Source organism: Bombus vosnesenskii, unplaced genomic scaffold (assembly GCF_011952255.1).
Source record: "Bombus vosnesenskii isolate JDL3184/JDL3185 unplaced genomic scaffold, Bvos_JDL3184-5_v1.1 scf7180000014758, whole genome shotgun sequence".
Classification (NCBI taxonomy): Eukaryota; Metazoa; Arthropoda; class Insecta; order Hymenoptera; family Apidae; genus Bombus; species Bombus vosnesenskii.
In genome coordinates this window covers 34833-61299 of record NW_022883626.1, presented here as the reverse complement: position 1 = coordinate 61299, position 26467 = coordinate 34833, and the positions used below count along the sequence as shown (strand labels likewise).

General features: G+C 36.8%; 1 protein-coding gene across 1 annotated transcript; it reads right to left on the bottom strand.

The window, feature by feature from the left end:
- Nucleotides 1–952: 952 nt before the first annotated feature.
- LOC117240533 (odorant receptor 85b-like) lies at nucleotides 953–12751 on the bottom strand. Its single transcript, XM_033506553.1, has 6 exons — nucleotides 12493–12751; nucleotides 4975–5320; nucleotides 2845–3075; nucleotides 1618–1731; nucleotides 1367–1522; nucleotides 953–1103 (listed from the first exon to the last, which is right to left on the bottom strand). The coding sequence occupies exons 1-6, from the start codon at nucleotides 12747–12749 to the stop codon at nucleotides 1053–1055; spliced, it is 1155 nt and encodes a 384-aa protein (XP_033362444.1). The 5' UTR covers nucleotides 12750–12751; the 3' UTR covers nucleotides 953–1052.
- Nucleotides 12752–26467: the final 13716 nt, after the last annotated feature.

Sequence of the window (26467 nt, the reverse complement as noted above, 5' to 3'; positions counted from 1 at the left end):
TAAGCGAAAAACATCGAAAAATGTAAGGATCTTCAGATTTATGACAGTTTTAAGTGGTAGATAAGTGGAAGGTTATAAAAAATTGCGATCTTTATCATTTTTAACCTTTTGTAACTAACAGATTTCTATAAAATGTTCAGCATGTGTAACTGACATGCTTAAATTTGCAAAACATACTATTTAAAATACAGATAAAGCGATCTTTACTATTGTAAAAATGGGAGCGGGACAATATTCATGTCAATATGTAATATTACCACCTCTTTTGTGATTGGCTTTGATTTGCACACACTTTACGGATTGTAATAGACAGAATGCGCTGTTTATCATGGACTGCTCTATTTATACTATCGGTTTTCGAACTTCCAGGAATGTTCGAGTTCACGCCAAACACTAAAACTCTAAAACACTAAAAAATTTCAGCTTTGTGCCGACTCTTCCACTTGTTATCGCGACTCAACTATCATATCAAGAAATTTATAATATTCGTGAAAATTCCTCCCACTATTTTCATTGTGACTCCGATCAATTGCCATTTATCAAAATGTGGTACACATGTCATATAGTACATCTTCTAACATCTAAAAAAGTTTCAAATGATTTGTTCCAATTTTGAAAAACTTGTTCTGTTTTAAGGGACGCTCGAACACTTTTGTGAGCCATTGTATATGGATAATCAATTGAATTATCATAACAGTCCAGAAGAATACATTTTAGATATTTATTAATAGTATGGAAATTAGAACAAAATAATGCAGTAACCGTAAGGAAAAGACATATAAAAAAATAATTACATATAAAAAATAAATACTTAGAATATCTTTAAATTTAGATAACAATTGCAATACTACATTTTATGAAAACTATAAAATATAAAATAAACCTTGAAGCAATAAAATTTTCCTGTTTACTGTATTTCATTAGTAGTATATGGTTGCTTCAATCTCCAAATTTCGAACAGATTGTTTCATTGTAGTAAAATAAGTATTATAGCAAGAGTATATTATTCCGGCGCGTATCAATTTTTTACTATTGCAAATTTTCATCGTGTTTTATTCCATTGCATGTAACACCGAAACATACGAAGCAGAGGCTTTCAACATCTATAAAACAGAATATAAGAAACATGACAATAAATCATTTTAATATCACTGTCTTGATTAATAATTTTAACAAGTTAAATGCAAAAAATATATTGAAGTTGACTGTATATAGAACAAAATAAGTAAAATTATTTTCATTAATTGGATAACTAATATTAAAATTTATTTTGTAAAATTAGTCACTTGTGCTGTGTTAAAAGATAAAAATTTATTTTCTAGAACATTTGGTTCAATTTTTCATGGAAGCGTAAGAGAATTCTTACATTAGCAAATGTCTCTAAAGAAAGATTCATAAATTTCCCAATTGTGAGATACAGAGGCTTCTGAGAACGCAATATTAATAATAAAAGCGCGCGAGTTTCATGAATATTTAATCGATACCAGTTGGAATTGTACACAGTCCAACCGATATCCTCACTCTGTAAAAAAAGAATGATTTTATACAATAATAAAAAGGAGATTTTTTTACATAATCATAATAACCTTATTATAATCTTTAACATAAATATCTTACTTTTGAACTAAGATATTCGCCTGTATAACAAAGTATAAGTGCTTCAAAATTAACAGCTATGTAATAAGGAAAGCATTTTGCTATTACTGCAGGTGCTTGTCCACTGCTTAATGACTAAAATGTGAAAGAGAAATTATTTAATGATATAATCGCCAAGTAATAAGAAAAATACAGTGGTTCTCGAAAATATTCGACGCTTACCATAGAAAATTTGTATAAATATATTGTTTGCATATCACGAAACTGTTTGAAATACTTAATGTTAGTACTGTAATGAGACATGGTTATCGTGATTATAGTGGCAAAATTTGAAAACAACCCGATAATGCAAAGTTACAAATATTTATTGCAAATATACACTTAGTGAAAAGTTAGTATAGACTATAAGTAGCAGTCTTAAACATATAATTAATGCTAAGCATGATCCCACTAGATATTGTCGCTTATTAATATAGCGAATAATTTTATTGACTGTTCAAATACTTTTGTGATATTTGCGAAGTGTATATCTTGTAACATTTATAAGTATACATTTTCAGATCCGTTTCAATGTTTACCAGTATAATCGTGGTAACCATGCTTCGTTATAGTACTAATGAGATTTCAATATGTTCTGTATAATACAATATACAAAACATTTTTTAGACCGCGAAACACAGCGCGTCGTTATAGAACCACACATGCACATGCACACGACCGTTTCTTGCCCGATAACGGTTCAATGTCACGAAAGAGTTTGGACAGCTTCGAAATTTATAATCCATTTACAATCGCCGAAATAAGAATGGGTTACTTCGCATGTGTGGAGCTACGGTAAGAATCCCAAATCCAACGAAGCTGTACTCACAGAACGACCCACAGAAAATTAACGAGATTGAAGATTAACGCGAAGCGTTTGAACGCACTCCACAACGAGATTGACACGAAATCGCAGTGGCACGATAGATAGTGCCCAAGATGCGGGAGATAAGTAAGAGTAAATCAAGAGTAAGTCAAGTCTATGACCAATTTCAGAACAAGAATGAGAGTTAGCGAACTTGATATGTTTAGGCCAATGATTAACAATCGATCAATCAACGAGCAGTCTGTCGCCGATGGAGCGCGGATCTTTTTCACGGAGTTGAGAAGTAATCCTTAACAAGACTATTCAAATACTTTCGGGATTCACTGTAAATGAATATAAATTTTCACATTGTATTTTTCAATCTGATGACTGAATTTACTTACGGTTACAAGAAGAAAGCCCACAAAGCAGATCACTACAGTGTTAAAAAAAAATTGTAGCAAAGATATCAAAGTGAATACACTTTCGACATTTTCAGATAAAGTTATAATTCTTTGGTGTTTGGCTATAAGATTTTTTATGATTGTTATACGTAAATGCTCTTCATTATGATTATTTAAAATCTCTGTTAACCTATCGCAGAGTATATCGATCTGACTGGCTACATGAAGCACCTAAAAATAATGAAACACGCTTTCAAAAATTAGAATTGCTCCAAATTATTACCGTAATTTCTATGATATTTCTTATTGATAAATAATAACGAATAATATAATTATTAGCAGTAACTAATTGATAATGTAACTAATTAATCACTAATACGTAATATAATATAGTTATATACAGGATGATTCATAAATGCATATCAATATTCCAGAAAGCGAATCTACACATTAGAATAAATAAAAAGCCTCATAGAACGTTGATGTTGGCTTTCACGTTATGATTACAGCACACGCTCCAAGTGTCTATCTCGTACCACAATACATACTGTTATAGATGTTCTATTATAGATGTATAGATATCATAGATGAAAATATTAGATGTTCTCCGAGTAATTTTAAATTCAGTTTGTATTCTGTCGCTCAGGTTGTGTATTGTTGTAGATAAGTTGGGTTTGATGCACGATAGATCTTAAATGCTGCCAGAAGAAAAAACCTAATGGATTTAGATCGTTATATTCAAGCAATGGATCCACATGGCCTACCATTAGCTTACAAAGGTGCTGTTAAGGAATGTCCTTACTATGAAAAGGAAATGAGGTGAAAATGTCAAATATAATTTGGCACCGATCTTTATATGAAACAACTGGTAGTAAACACAAGCAAAGAGAGCAACACTAATAGAGAAGAAATGTTCAAGCCTAGATCCAAATATGATACATTGCTGAAAAACTAAAATTAAAATATCTTTTAAATCAATGATTTTTCTACTCAAGTATCTTAATGCTCTCACGAAGAGAATTAAAAAATGCATTAAATGGTGTATGAAAAATGTATAATTTCATTTTGTAAAATGGAAGTAACCTTGAAATCTTTGAAACACTTCTACTTTCGGAGATCATCATTTAAAACTATGTAATTATTCCGAATTTTCCTATAATAATATTATTCCTGCGTTAACTTTTTTGACGTTATGGGTGAGTCCAAGTGCGTAGTATACCTTGCATATTATATAAAGCGTGTGCAGCGTAACAGTTGCCACGATTTTTCAGGCACTCTCGATAATCTGACAAAAAAAATGTTTTGTATAAATATTAATTAGCTTTCGATCGGCTAGAAATTGCAATATAAGAAATTTCCAAAAAACTGTTTCTTCAATACAAAAACTTCTATTAAAGAAGTTCGAAATTCAATTCGTCCTCCCGATCGTCAAGCTTGTCAGTCCCTGAGAGTCCTTTTTAGAGATCCCATAAGAAGAAGGTATACGTAAACAAACCAAAGATCATTGAGCAGCTGAAGATTTCGAGGCGAAATACGAGGATTAATCCTAGATACTCGAACAAAGGTTATGGAAAATGTTCTTAAGGTAAGGTTAATTCGTACAAAAATAAGGCATGTTTTTGTGAATTATTTGTGACGACACAGTTAAAATCTCTTTATTAAAACCATACTACCTTTTTTCCGAGACACGTCAGAACAATTGCTGTCATTGCCGTATTTTTTAATATTTCTCCGTGAAAATTTTATACAATATTTTTTAAATGTCATACTTTAATGTGCTATTGGTTTTAATAAAGAGATTTAGCTATATCGTCACAAATAATTCACAAAAACATGCCTTATTTTGTACGAATTAACCTTACCGCCCCCCCTCCCCCTAAAAGAGTTCAGCTCTGTAAGGCTGAAAATTGCGGGTATTTATGTCACACAGCTTTTAATACATAATTTAAAAAGATTCTCATAAATTATATTTTATCTTTTTCGAAAGAAATATATCTTAATTCAGATATTCTTTAAATTATTAATTTTGTAAGTTTGTTAGCGACATTCGTATCATGCTAACTGAAATGATTCAAAGAGAAGTAAATACATGAGTAATATATGAGATTGAAGTAAAAAGTAATAACTTACGAACGTTGCAATAAGAGCCATAAACATCCCTGCCATTAGAGTAAATATCGGTTGTATGACAAGTTGTATCGTCACAATGATTTCATATATTGGTGAAAATGTTGCTTCGAAAGGAAATTCCATTCTCAATAGAAATTTCTTTTCCGTAGAATGTGATGCTTCAATGTTGTCAGGAACGAAAAAGGTGGTCACTGCATATAGAGAGATACTGCATGTAAACACTATAAGCATAACCTTCGCAATGCGATAGGATAAAATAGCTTTCTGCATCATTACTTCCATATTCCATTCAGATTTACAATTATCCCAGTCTTCGGCCATTATGATCAAAATTTCGGAAAAAGTTCTGTATAAAATAATATCCGCAGTCATATAGCTTTATAGAAGCATACATATCAATCATGCAATCATATAGGTACATCGATTGATCTGTGAAGTGGATTTTACACTCGAATCACTACCCTAGTTCAACACTTGTTTTGTATATCAATTAGTATCAATGTTGTAAAAAAAAGATATATATATATATATATGTCGGGTTTACATTAGAATTAGGGTTAGGGGCGTGAAACGAATCTTTATTAGGATTACACATTAGAGAAAAAAGAAAAGCGAAAGCAAAATGGCAAAAACACAGAACAAAAGAATACAAAAAACACCTAAACAAACTCGCAAAAGAAATAAAAACAAAATAAAAGAGCACAACAACAACGAGTTCACAAAGTTCATCGAGTCACTATCTGCAGACACAGCAGTGTGTGAAAGCCACAAAAAAAAAAAAAAAAAAAAAAAAAAAAAAATGGTACAAGCAATCAAAAAAGCAGACAACATATGGGCAAGAAGCAACGAAGAGCTAGCTGACGAATTTTCCAACCACCTTTAGAACACATTTACACCACATAATATCAACAACAGCAACCCCAAATGCCATACGGACGAGGATGCGCAAACCATTAGCATCTCAACTGACAAACACTACACCATACCTAAAACAGCAGCACAAGAAATTAGAAACATAATCGAGAAAACAAAAAATAATAATGCACCAGGAATCGACCTAATTAAGGGCAAAATCTTGAAAAACCTGCCCCCAAAAGCGATAAGACAAATCACAATAATAGTTAACGCAATACTAAGAATACAATACTTTCCAAAAACTTGGAAACTGGCACAAATCATAATGATACCCAAACCAGGCAAGGACCCACACGAAACCAAATCCTACCGACCAATCTCATTACTTCTGGTGTTCTCTAAGATACTAGAGAAAGTAATTTACGACCGAATAAAACCTATACTAGAGAAGAATCAACTACTACCGGATCACCAATTCGGATTCAGAAACAAACACTCCACAATAGAATAAACGCACAGACTAGTCAATGAAATCCTGCAGGCGCTGGAAACAAAACAATACTGCACGGCACTCTTTATGGATATCGAAAAAGCATTCGATAAAATAAACCACACCAGCCTACTTCAATCAATTAGAAAGCAGTTCCCGGAGAAGATATACCAATTAATCAAATCATACTTAAGCAGCAGAACCTTCATAGTAAAAATCAAAGACACATACTCTGAAGTTAAAGAAATCAAGGCAGGATTTCCGCAAGGAAGCGTCCTAGGACCAATTTTATACACATTATACACGGCCAACATACCAACAACTAACAATAGCAAAATACTGACATTCGCGGATGACACAGCTGTACTAGTCAGGCATACTAACCCTGCAACAGCAGTTACATTACTATAAGAACATATCACAAAAATAGAAAAGTGGCTTCAAGCAAAACAAATTAAAGCAAACCCCGATAAATGCAAACACATTACATTCACACTGCGAAAACAGAAACCACCAAACATTGTACTAAACGGCACACACATAATACAAACAAGGCAAGTCAAATACCTAGGATTCCACTTAGATACACGACTCACATGAAAACAGCATATTAAAGTAACAATAGACAAAATACAGATGGCAAGGAGACAAATGTACTTGCTAACAAGTCGAAAATCCAAACTAAGCATAGAAAACAAACTAAAAATATATAAAATTGTCATAAAACCAATCTGGACGTACGGAATAGCATTATGGGGAACAGCAGCAATGAGCCATATAACCAAAATAGAGGCAATGCAATCTAAAATATTCAGAACAATAGCAAACGCGCCATGGTACGTTAAAAACGAGGACATTCGGAAAGACCTGGGAATACCAACGGTCAAGGAGGAGATTAACAGAAGTGCAAGAATGTACAGAGAAAGAATAGCAATGCACCCAAACCGGCTGGCAGCGGAAACGGTCGGCGCAACAAACATAAAAGGAAGACTAAAAAGGAAACACCCAACAGATCTCATAAAGGACATAACCTAACGCACAAACACTCACCACACTAAAGAAATAAATCAATCAAATTCGAAGATGGTATCCCACTGAGGGTAGCTATCCAAATATTATATTATTATATCACTAAGCTATAATATTTTATCAAATGTCCTACTGGACAAATTGTAAAATGTAGATAAATAAATTAAAAAAAATTTAGGATTACACATTGTTGTTATGCAATAGAGAAGACATTGACTAGTGCAAATATGATTATTAGTACAAGTGTGGATATTCTAGAATTGACAAGTAGCTGCGGTGATTAGACACTAATGACAATGATCTTAGCGTCAAAAACGAATCCGCGGTCAACGGGATAACAACTGTACTTTTTTTCAACGTCTAAGTTGGACTCGATTTACTTGTCTACGATACAAGTATTACTAAACTAGCTCTTTGTTAAAACGTAAAATATTCACCGAGCGTAAAGACGCTATGTAACTCGCCAATGAGATCTCACGAGAGAATAATTTTCCGTCGCGATAATGCTGTAGGGAAGAACTATATGTGTGTGTCTAACTATGTGTGTGAACTATGGGTGTGTCTAAGGACACGAGATCATCGGATTCGTCGAGGATAGCCTTTGCTCAGAAAGTGAGGGAAATTGACGTTGCTGTTAATTGGTCTATTTCCATGTTGGTGGCTAAAAAAGGATGCTAGCTGTCCTTGAGGGAAGGTTGCTAGCGGGAAGCGTCGTTCGTTGAAAAATAGATCTCCCCTATCTTCTTCCCGTAGTTGGGACAAAGACTGTTTGTTTGTTTCAAGGACCTAAGGTAACTAGATCTTAATGTTTATAACGGCCCTTAGGCTAACTTTTTTTTCTTTTATTTATTTATTTGTATTTTACAATTTGTCCAGTAGGACATTTGGTAAAATATTATAGCGGTATACTAATATAACATGTGAGTGGCTACCCCCAGCGGGGTACCATCATCGTGTTTGTTAGGTTATGTCCTTTGTGGTATATCTGCCCCGGGAACTGTTTTCTGATTGATTGTAGTAGGTTAGTGTGGTTTATTTTATCGAATGCTTTTTCGATGTCCATAAAGAGTGCCGTGCAGTATTGTTTTGTTTCCAGCGCCTGCAGGATTTCATTGACTAGTCTGTGCGTTTATTCTATTGTGGAGTGTTTGTTTCTGAATCCGAATTGGTGATCCGGTAGTAGTTGATTCTTCTCTAGTATAGGTTTTATTCGGTCGTAAATTACTTTCTCTAGTATCTTAGAGAACACCAGAAGTAATGAGATTGGTCGGTAGGATTTGGTTTCGTGTGGGTCCTTGCCTGGTTTGGGTATCATTATGATTTGTGCCAGTTTCCAAGTTTTTGGAAAGTATTGTATTCTTAGTATTGCGTTAACTATTATTGTGATTTGTCTTATCGCTTTTGGGGGCAGGTTTTTCAAGATTTTGCCCTTAATTAGGTCGATTCCTGGTGCATTATTATTTTTTGTTTTCTCGATTATGTTTCTAATTTCTTGTGCTGCTGTTTTAGGTATGGTGTAGTGTTTGTCAGTTGAGGTGCTAATGGTTTGCGCATCCTCGCCCGTATGGCATTTGGGGTTGCTGTTGTTGATATTATGTGGTGTAAATGTGTTCTAAAGGTGGTTGGAAAATTCGTCAGCTAGCTCTTCGTTGCTTCTTGCCCATGTATTATCTGCTCTTCTGATTGCTGAGACCATTTTTATTGTCTTCTTTATTTTTTTTTGTGGCTTTCCATAGGGAGTAGTTGTAGTTCTCGTGAGCAGATAGTGACTCGATGAACTTTGTGAATTCGTTTTTGTTGTGCTCTTTTATTTTGTTTTTTATTTCTTTTGTGAGTTTGTTTAGGTGTTTTTTGTTTTCTTTTGTTCTGTGTTTTTGCCATTTTGCTTTCGCTTTTCTTTTTTCTCTAATTTTTTCGTGGATATCTAATGGAACTGTTTTTGTTTGTCTGTTGGTTGTTTCAGGTATAGTGGTTGCCCTTGCTGCTTCGTGGATAGTTTCTGTGAGTGTTGTTAGTGCTTGATCGATGTGTTCAGGTGTTTTCAGTGGGATGTTGTAGCTGATTTTGCTCTCTATTGTTTCTTTGAATATTTACCATTTGGTGGTTTTATTGCATAGCTTCTCTGTGCTGCTGTAAAGTATTGGTTTGTTTCTGTATATAATTATTATGGGCGTATGGTCGCAGGTAAGCTCGAGGCTGGGTGCTATGTTTAGTTTATTTGCGTTTAGTCCCTTTGTAACTGCAAAGTCTAGCAGGTCAGGTATTTTGCTCGGGTCTGTCGGCCAGTATGTCGGTCTTCCTGTGGATAATAATATTGAGGTTATTATTTCTGATGTATTTTTCTAAGATTCTGCCTCGAGGTGTGGTGATTCCTGATCCCCATAGTGTGTGCTTTGAGTTATAGTCTGCCGCTGCAATATACTCGTCACCTAAGTGTCGGAAGTAGTCTTCCCACATTTGCGTTGTGATTTTGTGTCGCGGCAGTACGTATACTGCTGACAACTGCAGTTGGTTGCTGTTAGTCTGTACGGTAACGGTGGTTGCTTCTATATGTTCTTTACTGACCTGGCTGTGTAGGTGATGTTTAATGTCGTTTTTTATTACTACTGCCATCCCTCCGTGTGCTTTCCCTGAGGGATGCTTGGTGTCGTATATGGTGTATTGCGGTATTTTTATGTAGCTTTTTATTGTGAGGTGTGTTTCTGAGACGAGTAGTATATCGATGTTATTGCTGTACAGGAACGTTTTAGTTTCTAGGGCCCTTTGTTGTAGGCCGTTAGAGTTCCAGGCTATTTTAAGCGTGTCTATTTTTATTTTTTGCTCATCATGTTAGTAAGTAATTGTAACATGACTGTTATCTGCTGTGTTTGCTGTCTGAGGAGTTCGTTCTGTTCGCTTATCATTTTTGTAAGTATTTCGGTGTTTTTTATGGAATGTTTTATTAACTCTTTGATTTTTATAGCGTCGTTGCTGTGGTTGTTCTGTTCTTGATTGTCTAAGGGTGACGACCGGTTGACTACTTCCGCGTAGCTTCGGTTTCTAGCGGTATTGGTGTTAGTGTGGTTATTGTTCATTACATACTGTGTATTTGGTGTTGACATAGATTCTGTTTGTCCTGTTGCGCGTGGAAATTGTTGTGTGTCCTGTTTCGAATTGGCGGAAAACGTTTGCCTTGAAGTTGCTTTCTGACTACGCAGCCTTTGTAGCTGGCTGGGTGATTTCCACCGCAATTGTGTCATTTTACATCGTTTATTTTTTCCGTGTGTGGACAGTTCGCTGTTAGGTGCTTTTCTGCGCATTTGACACCCGCCGGGTTCCTGCTGCAGTAATTTTTAGTGTGTCCATATTGTTAACACCTCATGCATTGTGGTATGTCTTTTTTGTGCCTGGGTGGCTTGACTGAGATTAGTGTGTTTAAGATTTTTTTAATATCGTAAATTTCCTTGTTGTTTTTAGATTCTAATTCTATTAGGAATAGCGGTAGTGGTTGCTTCGTATCGTACCTTGTAATATTGTTTATAGTCCTTGTTTGGTGGCCCTTCTTTGCTAATTCGTCACTTAGTTTTATTGTTTTGATTTTTGGATCCAGTCCTCTTATAACTACTTTGTAGCTCCTTTCCGTTTTGAACTGGTACGTACGGTATATGGCATTTTTTCCCCTTAATTCTTTTATAACTTTTCTGTAATTTTCTGGTGTGTTTGTTCGGATTTTTATTTGTTCTAGTTTTGCTTGTTTTAGTGTGTAACTATCCTTTCCAACAATATTGTTAAGTTGATCGATAAGCGGATCTATTATTTGCGCCTCAACAAATGTTGGTGGTGGTTTTGTGATGTGTGCTGATTGGGTTGCTTGTTGGGTCGACGTCTGATTCTTCTGTTAGCGAGCTGAAGGAGTTTCTTAGCGGTAATTCTTGCAGCCATCGCTGCTTTTCCATATCTAGGTTGGCTGTTATTTTTCTTTTTTTGTTATAGCTGGCTACCTTCCAGCTTTCGTCCTGTTGAGTTGTTGCTTTGTTGTTTTCCATGTCAACTTCTATTGTGGCTGAGCAGTCCTGTCCTTGGTTTGTTGGTTGACTTGTTTTTAATGTATCTGTTGTTTCGTGTATGTAATATTGTTCTTGTTTGTTTATAATTCTTATCGGTGGAATATTTTCCATAGTTGGTTTGCTAGTCTTCTTGATATAGGACACGGGTTTCCACCGTTTGGCTATAGGCGTAACCGTTCGTAGTTTTCTCTTCCCCACTTGCCGCACTTTCTCCTGAGCACTGTTTCACACGCCCGTTTAGCTCGGCTGCTCGGGCAGAACTGTTCTCAGGCTAACTGAACATGTATTGTGGAGATGCGTGTGCATCTGGTAACCATCATACCCGAAGAATGGAGTCTGCGTATGGCGAGTCACGGGATAGAAATCGTTGGAATGTTTACTGTCGCGTGCCGCTACAAATATTTCTTTTAAGGAGAGCTATTGAATTACTCCGTACCTTTGTTAGACAAAGCGTTCATCCTGTGACCGCGGCTACGTTTGGCGACTGGCTGTCGCCTTGAGCCCAAGATCATTATCACAGGTCTCGAACAATTACAATCGAATTCAATAATTATAATTGTTTAATTACAGCTATGGTAGACTCTAGATTACAATGTTAGGGGGTTATCCAAAATTCCAAAGGCTCCGGTGTTCTTTTATCTCCGACATATATATATATATATATTCTTTTCATACTGTTTACTTTTCCATTGCATCTTGTAGGTTGCATTTTAAGCATTTCACTGAATAATACATTTTGAAATAATACTACTATTTCATGATAATAAGTTTTAGACATGCTATTTGAAAAATATTCTTTAATATAATAGGTGTCTTTAGTCATTTGAGCTATGAAAACAAATTTTAACGTGTAAATCATTTTACCTATTATAGAATATTTCACATTATCATTTGAACATTTATTAATGAATTGAGGTGATTTATTTAAAACCGCACAATAAATTTTGAATAATGTATGATATTGAAAAATTATAGCTAAAGTGTTAATAAGTTTATTAGTAATAAGTATTAATAATAAGTAAAATAAGTTTGATGAATAGAAGCAAATATAAACTTAAAAGGAATAGATCAAATAAAAATAATCAGAAACCATCTTACTGTTTGTGGAACCAAACGATAATAAACTTCAGCAGAAGAAGAGTATTTGAAAAAGTAACGCTTAACCCGTCTAATAAGTCTGTTAAATCGGCCGCTTTAACATGAGTAAGACAATATGAATATTGAAATATTAGAAACGTTGACATCACTGTTGTCCACATGATATATTTGAAAATTCGACATGAAGAATTTGGCCATGCTCCAATCAAACGAAGGGTGATTTCAACTGGATAGCTAATAATACCCTTTATAGCCATTGACGATAATATTCCCTGTAAATATAAATATTACTTCTTATTATTTACAAATTTGTATAACTCCGCAAGATCTACTAGCGCCACATATAATCGTTTGGCACTAATTATTGTCAAACATATAAAAGGCGCTTAAAAGAATTTATTCAATTTGAAAGTACGTGACACTATTTCTATTTAAAAAGTTTCCTATTTGAAAAGTATATGAATCAAATAAATGATAATTTCACACTCTTGAGACTCGTATTAAACTAAGAAATATTTATTATCATTAGAGCGTGGATTGTAATGCAAATTCGTATTTTTGTAAACTTATTTAAACAAAAAAAGTCTAAATGACAAAAATCCGCGATCTAATTGGCACGATCAAAATATTTTGTAAAAATAAAAATAAATATTTTGTAAAATATATTTTCCCACATACATATACCAAAATAATCTTCACATAATATTAAGAACACGAATAAACATGTGTAAAAAGGGTGTATAAAAACTAAGTGTAGAAATCACTGTAGTATAATTCTACACTTCTGGATCGGTACAGATCTATAAAAAAAAGTTTGCGCAACATTTTTTGTCGTAACTTATTCCATTGATCACGGGGAACAAAAGTTTCAAAGGAACTATGGGTTCCTTCCTTAATGATTCCTTCTCAAGGACAAAAATCTTAAAGCTTTAATAATTCATAAATTGACTTTGTGGCATGATGGTGAATTGCATGGTGGTCTGCCGCGATGTATTTACATTTAAATTCGCTTTTAATAAGGAAGTACCGTGCTTTTTATAGAAAAACAGAAAATTACAGATTAGCTCGTGAAATATATCAGAATACAGAAATAATGGTAGATTTCTGTGTGCAGGAGACATTTTGTAATAATGCGATTTTCAGCGGCTATGTTAATAATGCGGTAATCAAGAATTAATATTGTAACGTCTGAATGTAGGAATATTGGGTGTCAGGTATAATCGATACAGAAACTAACGATTACAGAACGAGTGTAGTTAAAAATTGAGAAGCGAGAAAACCATAAAGGCTACGAAGTCAGAAAACAACTACAACGAAAACTGTTTCCTTCGCTTTGAAGCAGAACATACAGCAACTATCCCTCACAACAAGAAATTGCAGAACCAGAGCCAACACCAAATATACAAAACGTATCGAACTCTAACCATAGAAACATCAACACCTTTGGCAGCCGAAGTTATGCACAAGTAACTAACCAAATACCACTCTTAAACAACCAAAACCAAAACGACAACAATAAGAACGCTACAGAATTCAAGGAACTGCTCAAGCAATCCATCAGAAACACTGAAATGCTAACAAAAATGATAGGAGAACAAAATGCAGTACTCAGACAATAAACACAACAAATTACAGTCATGCTACAACTACTTATAAACAGGTTAAGTAAAAAATAGAAATGGATACGCTGGAAATAGCAGCTTAGAACTCCAATGGTCTACAATAACGGGCCCTCGAAACTAAAACATTTCTGTATAACAATAATATTGACATATTACTTATTTCAGAAACGCATTTCACGCCAAAAAGCTACATGAAAATACCAAAATATTACACCAAAAATACCATATGGTACCAAACACACTTCAGGAAAAATACACGGAGGGGCCGCAGTGATAACAAGTGTTCAAGTTATTACTTCAAAAAAAACTCTACATCTTTACTTTTGCATATCCATGACTTGGACCCGCTGTCACGCAGAGTATAGAATTCAGTGAAACAAACAATATTCCAAATAAGGAGAAGTCCATCTTATTGTGCTCTTGAATATAAATTATGTTTTGGGTTACAAGGTCTAGAAACAAAGGTGCCATAAATGGATTTCTATTGCTGTTTCTTGTAGCCTTTAGTTAGAGTTATAAGGTTAACTTTTTGGTAATGTTCTTTGCTATGAATATACGAACGTACTCCCTATCGCTTCTGTTGTATCGTAACACATGAACAACGTTGGATCAGCATATACTATACACTATACTTATACTCACACCTTTATTTATTTCAATATATTTTTCTATTACAAATTCATCCACTCGTTCTTCTATCAGTCAACCTCAACTATAAGAAACGATATCAAACACCATTACATAGGTAAATTAGTCAAAAACACGTTCAAGCAATGTTATAATAAAAACTAACAGCGATTACCTCCAGATGTCTACAGTATATGCACCACCGCGACACAAAATGACATTATAAAAATGGGAACAGTATTTTCAATCCTTAGGTGAGAAATAAATCGCAGCGAGATACTTCAATGCAAAGCACACGCTATGGAGCTCAAGAATTAACACACCTCGAGGTAGAACACGAGAAAAATACATTAGAACTAGTAATATCAACTAGTAATCTCATATTATCCACACGAAGGCCAACATACTGGCCGACAAATCTAAACAAAATTCCCGACTTGTTTGATTTTGCAGTTATGAAAAGACTAAACGCAAACAAATTAAAAATGACACCCAGTTTAGCTCCGATCATACACCGATAATAATAGAATACATAAGCAAACCAATACTTTATAGCAATCTAGAGTCGCTTTGTAATAAAACCACCAAATGGCAAACATTTAAAGAACTAATTAAGAGCAAAATCAATTGTAATATTCCACTAAAAACATTCGAACACATTGAACAAGCAGCAACAACATTGACAGAAACTATCCAAGAAGCAGCATGGACAACCACTATACCTGAACCAACCAACAGACAAACAACAATGATTCCAACAGACATCCTTGACAAAATCCGAGAAAAAAGGAAAGCAAGAGCAAAATGGCAAAAACATAAAACATGTGAAAACAAAAAACATCTAAACAAACCAGATCACCAATTTGGATTCAGGAACAACACCGTACGGTAGAGCAAATGCACAGGCTCGTCAACGAAATTGTATTAGCAATAGAAAAGAAAGAATTGTGTACAACCACTTCATAGACACAGAGAAAGCATTTGATAAAGTGAACCATGAAAGATTTCGCGGAACAAATCCACCACTTTGATCACAAGAATCTTAACAATCCAATGTAACAGAAGCAGTTTTTCAAGTTGCAGCATTCTGAATCAACAAAGTACCAAAATTTAGACTTACAGAAAACAACATGCAATGGTTGAAATATTTAATCATGGACGATTCACCACAAACATATAGGGAAAAATTATTGGAAATCATATTATTGAGCTCATCTTTTAGCCTATATCTGTGATCTTCTGTGGTGTTATATATTGTAAAAAGTCTAACATATTTGCGATTTATTTACTGAATGTCCAGCTGCACAAATTGTAAAGTACAAATTAAATAATAACAAAAATATATTTACGATTTTTACGCTTATGTCTCTTAAGCAACAGCAGAAAGGGTAAGACCCGTGTATGTTAAAATGGATAACAAAGCACGTGCGTACATTTTCCGGCATGTTTGCCCCGAGTATCTCACGGATATCAGCGCTCTGAAAACGGCGAAGGAGTGCTGCAAAGCACTGGAAGGACTTCATGGAAGATCAACATCGATGGACATTGTTTTGAGCATGCGGGAACTGGGGATTATCGAGAAGAACCCTAGCATGGATATCTCCGCGTACTGTGGGAAGATCCAAGCCCTGTGTGACAAGTTATCCGAAGTCGGTATCAAATTTGAGAATCACGTTGTGGCATGTTTCATTTTGGTCGGACTCGCGACAGGTCCAAGTTATTCGACGCACCTCAGAATAACAAATATTGATAAGGATCTGACCTCGAGGGCAGTAGAAGACGATGTGTATTACTTGGAGACTATCGCCGATGAAAGATATGTTGCAAATGTCTCTGTGGGAAACGATCAGGAGGAGTCTGGCCACAGTGAAGAAGACATTGAAGTCATTGAGGCAAAGGCATATAGGAGTACTGTATCGTGGCATGAGAGGTTGGGTCATCTGCATGGAAATGCAAAGAGAGAAATCTCTATAATGAGCGTGAAAGAAGATTCCAAGAAATGTGATGAAATGTGTAGAGTCTGTGTGAAGGGAAAAATGACAAAGGTGCCATTCCCGAGGATAGCTTATCTCATGTGTCAACGTCCTTTGGAAATCGTTCACAGTGATATCAGTGGCAGAGCTCAGTGCAAATCGTTAGGTGAAGGAACAACTTCGTAACTTTCATTGATGATTTCTCTCGTTTCATGCACGTTAGGATCAATAGTAGGAAGAACGAAGTATTCAAGTGCTTCAAAGAATATCAGATGGAAGTGGAGGTTCTACATCAATCCAAAATAAGTGCCTTCCAAACCGACAATGAAGGTGAATATACAGGGACAAATTTTGAGAGCTACCTGAGGGGGGAAGTTATTCTGCACAGGAAGACCATCCCTAGGAACCCCGAGTAAAATGGCGTTTCAGAACGAGCCAATAGGACCCTGATTGAGATGTCTAGGTGTTTGCTCATCCAGTCAGGGCTCGCTGACTATCTGTGAGGAAAAGCCGTAAATACTGCTTGTCACATAAGAAACTTATGCCCATCCGCTGCTATCGGAGATAAAATTCCATTGGAGTTATGGAAAGGTAAAGGATGCGACATCTAAGGGGAGATCAACAGGCTAAGGGTATGAGGTGTGCGTGTTGTCCGTGATGATTGTAGCTGCTGGTTGTAGATGTCGCTGCTGGGGTACTGCTGTTTTTCTTTTAATTTAGATGCGTGGAAGAAAAATCGGACTCCGGTCGCCGGGATTCGAACCCGGGTCCCAAACGTTCGTAACCTAAGGCGCTAACCACTGCGCTACCGTCGTCCGGTAGAGGTTAGTGTCGAGTGACGGTATTTGTTGTCGAGTGCCGCCACAGTACCCCCTTACCAGTGATAACGTTTCTTTTTAGTGTGGTAAAGCGTCAGGCGATTGTTGTCAAGCCCGTGTAGATGTTGCGCGTTGTCTTCGATGTGGCGGTGAATACCTGTCGGTACGGTGCGGAGCGTTCCGCGTACAGTCGTAGGCCTCTGTTCCTCTTTTTAGTATGACGTGCTGGTAGTGATGCCCATGAACTTTGCAATGGCTATATCACTCCTGGCTTTGTCATCGTCTCGTATCCACTTACCGGCTTGCGTGGTTTGGCGGTGAGGCGTCGAATTTTGCTGAAGGAAGGGCCGTTCCGCGTGCGTCGTAGCGGTAGATCCAGATTGCCACGGTCTTAGATTCGCGATGATCGAAGTCGCAAATAGCGATATCACGGTCGCACACCTCTTTTCGCTATCGATCACGTCGGGATCACCACTTTGTGGAGTGTGTTGAGTCCCTGCCAGGTGAAAAGAGAATGCGCGTTTCGTCCCGGGACTACCGGTGGACTCGTCAGTAAGGCTATACCCGGTAGTCCCTGCGTTAGACTAGAGGGAGTCTCGCTAGGTGCGGTATTTGTATCGTGACACCGTATATTCGACCGCTAGCGAGACAGACAGACTCGTTGTCGTCGTAGTAGCCCTCTGGCGTTGGCGGTTGGTACCCGGATCGCCCGGGAGGTGTTATGACCGCGTTGATGCCTCGACCTGTCGGCGTCCTGTTGGTACCGATCCGCCACAGGTATTTGGATGCAAAGTTTGGTACCTGATAAGCCCAAGCGGAAAGACATTTGGTAGCAGGGCAGATGAGGGGATTTTTGTAGGTTACGACTGACAAGTCAAGGGTTATAGGATCTACCTACCGAAGACCAAGAAAGTAATAATCTCCTGTCATGTTAGGTTTGAAGAAAATGTGTTCCCCTACAAGGGTGTTAGTGTGGACACGAGTAACATGACTTTGAACTTGAAGACTTTGAACTTGAAAAGGGAATTGAACAAATTGATATTGAGGTTCAAAGTGATGGTGAAAATGATGAGGGGAAAAGTGATTTTGTCATGAACAATTTAATTAATAAAAATAATCAGGAGGTGGTTGTAAGCGTACCGATTGTGCCTCGGAGGTTAGCCAAACTAAATAAGCCAAAGAGGTGTAACAGTTGTGCTCATGTTGCAACGGTTTGCAAAGCTCAAAGTTTGTGTGTGTCTTGAGCCTGATGTGTACGAAGCCTTGAGGAGACCCGATGCTCAAAAGTGGACCGATGCAATAATGAAAGAGTTGGACAATCTAGTGAATAAGGATGTGTGGGACATAGTACAAAACCATTGAATAGAAATGTCATTAACTGTAAGTGGGTCCTTGTCATTAAAAGGGATCCTGATCTTAGCCTTATGGCTAGACTTGTAGCTCGGGGATTCTGGCAAAGACCTGGTGTAGACTATTCAGACACTTTCAGCCCTATTGTAAAACGCAGAACTTTGAGAATTTTGCTTGCACTGTGTGCTGAGTATGAGTGGGGTTATGAACATATTGATGTAGAGCGTGCATACGTCAACAGTCCTTTGGATGAGGACATATAGATGAATTCTTTGAAGCTCCAGGAAGAACAGGACTCAATATGTGTGCAAACTGAAGAAGAGCCTGTATGGATTGAAGCAAGCCGGAAGAATGTGGTTCAGACACATTAATAATATTTTGAAGGGTATGAACCTGAACCCACGTATGAGTGACCTATATGTGTATGTGACTGCGTCCAAAGATCTGATGTAGCGGTTTGAAGATTCTTGCATTTGGAACGAAGACTGCGATTTATGTATTGAAGTCTAGTATTAAGGAAAAACTAAATGTTAGAATGCTAGGTACTCATACTCAATTATTGTCCGTCCATTTGAGTAAGCCAAACAGCACTACTGTTGTGTTTGATCAATCTGTGCAGATAACTCAAATGTTGGGTCTGTTTGACATTACTCATGAGACTGGAGTATCAACACCATTAGCTAAAGAGTGTGATGCTGGTTTTGACATTGAATGCGATGAGCCGTTTGATAATAAGTTGTATGAACAGGCTGTTGGGCATATAATGTATGCCGCTATTGTAAGCCGTTCTGATGTCGCATGTGCAACAGGTAAACTAAGCCAAAGATGTGCAAATTCGACTGTGCCTGATTAGAAAGCTGTGAAGCGGATTTTTAGGTACCTGTTAAAAACCAAAGACTTGAAGCCAGTATACCAAAAGACAGGGCAACCTTTGAAGGTGTATTGTGATTCAGACTTTGCGGGCTCTTCAATAGATAGAAAATCTAGGAGTGAGTATGTCTTCATACCTGCTGGTGATGCAATATCTTGGTTGTCAAAGAAACAGCAAATTATGTCTCAGTAGACGTGTGAAGCAGAATTTGTAGCGATGCAAGAGGCAGCAAAGGAGACTGTGTGGATATCCTTACTGTTAAGGGAGTTGGGTCAATTGTCATATTGCCCTCGCCCATGAAAAATGTTCTGCGATAATATTGGAGCTATGTCATGCTCCAAAGATGAGGTAGTCGCTGAGAGTTTTAAGCACGTTCAAGTCCATTATTTCTACGTCAAGAATTGCATGTCAAAAGGTATACTAGATTATGTTTATGTGCCAAGTTTTGAAAATGTTGCTGATATTCTTACCAAAGGTTTAAATAGGATTAAGACTCAATATTTTACCGAAGCTATGGGACTTGTAGAAACTATGATCAAAGGGGAGTCTTGAGGAAATATTAGGTTGGTATGATCACTAATTTCTACATGCTAAGTTGGTACGACTTCTAACGATGCTCCTTTGTCTTTGGCGTCGGCAACGTGTTAATTATCTGAATGTATCCGGTGTGTTCATATGGCTGTACATGGTGGTGAAATACAGAACGTAAAAACTGAATCTGTGTGAATCAATAAATATCAAACTCTAAAACCTATTTAATAACAGATACGCAAAAAAATATAAGGAAAGAATAGTAACACATCCTAACCACCTGGCTACTGAAACAGGTAAAACCAATATAAAAGGAAGACAAAAAGAAAACATCCCACTGACATCACTAAAGAAGTAAAATAAACAAACTCGAAGATGGTATCCCGCTGGGAGTAGCCATCCACATGTTATTTAGCAATAAAGTTAGAAAAATTTACCAAATGTCCAGCTGACAAATTGTAAAGTACAAATTAAATAAAAAAGAAAAATCTTATATGTTCCTATAACTGGTAGTGTATGCTAGAGCAGAATGTGGTTCTCCATAAAAAATAAGATAAAATTTTGTTTATATAAAATTTCGTATTTGAAAAAAGCGAATTGAAGATGTTCCAAGAATGCAGCACTAAATTACTACGTTTTACACAATATCTTATGTATTAAAATAATAAATTCAATTTGAATAATATTTGAAAAATTACATAACAGATAACTTTTCGTACATGTGCGCGCGCGCGCGCGTGTGTGTGTGTGTGCAAAAAGCTATAACTATCTTTGAAAGCTTTTAGCATTCGAAAGACGGTACCTTTTATGTATCTATATATATGAAAATATCTTCCTAGATGTTGCAATAAATCACAGTCAAACGATCACTGCATACTGAGAAACATTTTGTTGGAAGTAAAAGCAAAACTTATAAGTACTAAAACAATCATCAGAAATGTTTATCGATCGAACGTAATTACCTGCAGCATATTACAAAGAAACTAATGCCTGCGTAATATGTAGTAATATCAGCGATTACCGGCTGAATAAAAAGAAAAAAATACAGAGGGAAACAGTCTTCTGTATATCGATTTGCCACAAACATCATTATGCACTATTTATATTAAAAATGTAAGCAGTTGCCCTTCATCTTCCAATGGAAACGGATATAAACTTATTTTCTTGGAAAGAAGAAATAAAAAGTAGGAATCATATTTCTTATTGTGAATTTACAATAATATTGAGTATTTGTTACATTCTTATTTTTTTAGTAAATTTCATATTTATAAAAGAATTTAAGTTAATAAGTATACACATTGCCATTACTAATGTTTGGCTGGAGCTTAAATTAATTTTAATTTTTAAACATAAATGTTAAAACATAATTATTCTTATTTCAACATTCAGTTTTTTCTTATTTTCATTATATTTTATATTTTATTATTGTACGTATATTTCTTACACTAAGTTGCTCTAACAACATATAATTAACACAAAATAAAAATAATGTCTCCAGTATGCAATTTTCTTGGAATGTTCTTATAATCATGTTCTATGTAGTTACGTGCATGGTATAGTTAGTGACATCTACCCGCGAGGCTTGCCGATGATGTAATATTCATAGAGAGTAGAGAAATTGCGCCCATGTAGATAAGACGTGTATTAAGAGCAATCGTTACTCTTTTACAATTTATATTATTTCCATTATATACTTTCATTAATAATAGATTCAGCGTTAAACAGACACTACGTTTTCTTAGAAGTGGGATACAACCGCAGTATGGTTACAGTGTGTATCGAATAATGATCGAGACTAAGAATTTACAATTTGCAGACATGTGGCCGTTAATAAGGAACGACGTCAATACACGAGAGTCGAGCTGTAACCGACTCTCGAGGTGATAGTGATCGAAGTTTTGACGGATTTAACATGAATGACGATTTGAAAGGTAGCTTTTTCCGCAAAAAGGTACATGTTGCTAGTGGTGATTCGAAAATCGGCAAAGGGGAAAAGTTATCAAATTGTAATGAGTCGATTGACGCATTCTGATGTGGAAGAGGCGATGGTCATGGAACAGTGGAGCGTCTCTTTCGCGATGAATTGCAGATGTTGCCGTACTTTAATCCGATCGAATACGATTTAACGATCGGACAATGGGCGGACAAGATGGAGAAATACGGAGAGTTGTACTTATAGAACGAAATCGCTATGAAACATCATGCGTTGTGGAGGCTTAGGGGCCAGGACGTGGAGGGGCAGATTACTACGAGAGGAGCACTCATAAAAAAATTGGAAAAAGATACTCCAAGAAAAATTTCTATCACAAGACAGCGTCATGTTGCAAACAAAAAATGCGCTCAACTATCGGCGAAAACCAGGTCAGTCTATATTAGAGTATCATTACGAGAAGCTAACTAAATGTAACAGATTCAGATGAACGATTGAGAAACGGTCGAATGGATTGTCGAATGAAGGCCGGGTGCCTTGGGTCTTCGCTTACGTGAGTTTTATCTGGAACTACTAACGGTAAGTAGAAACTCCGGCTGACAGTGACGTGGCCGTTTATCCACACCGATAGTCCCACCAATGACTAAAGTTGGAACCATGGGGGTCGAATTAAGCCCGGAGGGAGTGGCGATCCCTCCGCTCGGCCAATTTCGGTTGGACTCGTGAGGATAGTGGTTGAGGGCCAAATGATGGTCAGACGGCCGATAAGTGGTTGCCTCGGCTTCCCTAACGGCCGTTGGTAGGCGAGCAGCGTCCCAACTGCTCCGTTCAACCTTAGATGAGGGAAGGCCCCTGTAGGCCGGAACTGCTTCAGGTAGCAAGGTCAGGAACTGGTTGGGCGTACCTCAACTGAGATGGATCTGGGGGGAGGGGGGGCCGGGTCTGATTGTAGCTTCCACGAGGTACAGACTTGTTAACTAAACTAGCTGCATCTATTTACTAGATGCAGTTCTGCCCGAACAGTCGAGCTATGCGGACGTGAAAACTAGTGCCTCCGCGAGTGCGACAAGAGTGAAAGAAGGGACGAGCAACGGAACCAATCAAGGATGGAAAACACTCAAAAGATACCAACAATAAGAATAATAAACAAAGGAGAAACATACGCTATAAACAAGGCAGTAGACCAACAGAACCCAAATAAACCAACAAGTGAAGTACAGGACTGCTCAAATACAAAAGAAATAGAAATGGAAATAATACAAGAAGACGACGTAAAGAGCAATACCAACAAGGATCTACCACAACATAACGAAAGCTGGAAGACTGTAACTCCCAGCAAAAAAGGAAAAATAAACTCAAACACAAACGATAGGAGGACCACAGAAACAAAAAGACAACAATGGCTACAAGAAATTCCTACACAAAGCTCCTTCAGCTCACTGACAGAAGAGATGGACACAGACCCTACAGAAAAACCAAGAACACACACTCCTAAGCCACCGCCAATTTACATAGACGCAAAAATAACAGACTCCCTCATTGATCTGCTAAACAGCACGGCAGGAAAAGAAAACTACACTATCAAACAGCTCAAACTGGAACAGGTAAAAGTACAAACTAATTAACAGAAACCTACAGAAAAGTAACTAAAGCGCTAAAGGAAAAAAACGCTGGGTATCACACTTACCAACCCAAATCCGACAAGAGCTACGAAGCAGTAATCAGAGGTCTACACCCAAAAATAAATACAAACAAAATATGCAAGGAATTGGCCAAGATCGGACACCAGGTAAGAACGATCAACAATATAACCAGATTTGACACTAAGCAACCACTACCGCTATTCCTAATAGAGCTAGAACCGAAAAGCAACAACGACGAAATATTTGAAATTAAAAAAATCTCAAACACAATAATCACAGTCGAACCACCCAGACATAAAAGAGACATACTACAATGCATGCGGTGTCAACAATACGGACACACAAAAAACTACTGCAACAGAAACCCGGCGTGCGTCAAATGCGCAGGGAAGCACCTAACAGTGAACTGCCCACACACGGGAAAAATAAACGACGTAAAATGACACAATTGCGGTGGAAATCACCCAGCCAGCTACAAAGGCTGCGTAGTCAGAAATCAACTACAAAGCAAACTTTTCCCGCCAATTCGAAACAGGACATACAACAATTTCCACACGCAACAGGACAACACAGAGTCTAAGTCAACACCAAATACACAGTATGTAACGAACAATAACCACATTAACACCAACACCGTTAGAAACCGAAGCTACGCGCAAGTAATCAACCGGTCGTCACCCTTAGATAATCAAGAACAGAACAACCACAGCAACGACGCTACAGAAATCAAAGAGTTAATAAAACACTCAATGAAAAATACCGAAATACTCACAAAAATGATAAGCGACCAAAACGAACTCCTCAGACAGCAAACACAGCAGATAACAGTCATGTTACAATTACTTACTAACATGATGAGCAAAAAATAAAAATAGACACGCTTAAAATAGCAGCCTGGAACTCTAACGGCCTACAACAAAGGGCCCTAGAAACTAAAACATTCCTGTATAGCAATAACATCGATATACTACACGTCTCAGAAACACACCTCACAATAAAAAGCTACATAAAAATACCGCACTACACCATATACAACACCAAGGAGGGCCGCGCACACGGAGGGACGGCAGTAGTAATAAAAAACGAAATTAAACATCACTTACACAGCCAGGTCAGTAAGGAACATATACAAGTAACCACCGTTACCGTACAGACTAACAGAAAACAACTGCAGTTGTCAGCAGTATACGTACCGCCGCGACACAAAATCACAACGCAAATGTGGGAAGACTACTTCCGACACTTAGGTGACAAATAGGGTATATTGCAGCGGGAGACTATAACTCAAAGCACACATTATGGGGATCAAGAATCACCACACCTCGAGGCATAACATTGGAAAAATACATTAGAAATAATAAGCTCAATATATTATCCACAGGAAGACCGACATACTGGCCGACAGACCCGAGCAAAATACCTGACCTGCTAGACTTTGCAGTTACAAAGGGACCAAACGCAAATAAACTAAACATAGCACCCAGCCTCGAGCTTACCTCCGACCATACGCCCTTAATAATTACATACAGAAACAAACCAATACTTTACAGCAACACAGAGAAGCTATGCAGTAGAACCAGCAAATGGCAAATATTCAAAGAAATAATAAAGAGCAAAATCAACTGCATCATCCCATTGAAAACACCTGAACACATCGATCAAGCAATAACAACATTCACAGAAACTATCCAAGAAGCCGCAAAGGCAACCACTATACCTGAAATAACCAACAGACAAACAAAAACAGTACCACTAGACATCCTCGAAAAAATTAGAGAAAAAAGAAAAGCAAAAGCAAAATGGCAAAAACACAGAACGAAAGAAAACAAAAAACAGCTAAACAAACTCGCAAAAGAAATAAAAAACAAAATAAAAGAGCACAACAACAACGAGTTCACAAAGTTCATCGAGTCACTATCTGCTCACGAGAACTACAACTACTCCCTTTGGAAAGGCACAAAAAGAAAAAAAATAAGGAAGACAATAAAAATGGTCTCAGCAATCAGAAGAGCAGATAATACATAGGCAAGAAGCAACGAAGAGCAAGCTGAAGAATTTTCCAACCACCTATGCAACACATTATAATACAACATAATATCATAATATCAACAACAGCAACCACAATAGTCATACGGACGAGGATGCGCTAACCACTAGTACATCAACTGACAAACAATACACCATACCCAAAACAACAGCACAAGAAATCAGAAACATAATCGAGGAAACAAAAAATAATAAAGCACCAGGAATCGACCTAATCAATGGCAAAATCTTGAAAACCCTTCCGCCAAAAGCGATAAGACAAATCACAATAATAGTTAACGCAATACTAAGAATACAATACTTTCCTAAAATTTGGAAACTGGCACAGATCATAATTTTACCTAAACCAGGCAAAGACCCACATGAAACTAAATCATACAGACCAATTTCATTACTTCCTGTGTTCTCTAAAATTCTAGAGAAAGTAATTTACGACCGCATAAAACCAATAATAGAGAAGGAAAAATTAATACCGGATCACCAATTCGGATTCAGAAACAAACACTCCACAATATAGCAAATGCACAGACCGGTCAATGAAATAATACTAGCACTAGAAAACAA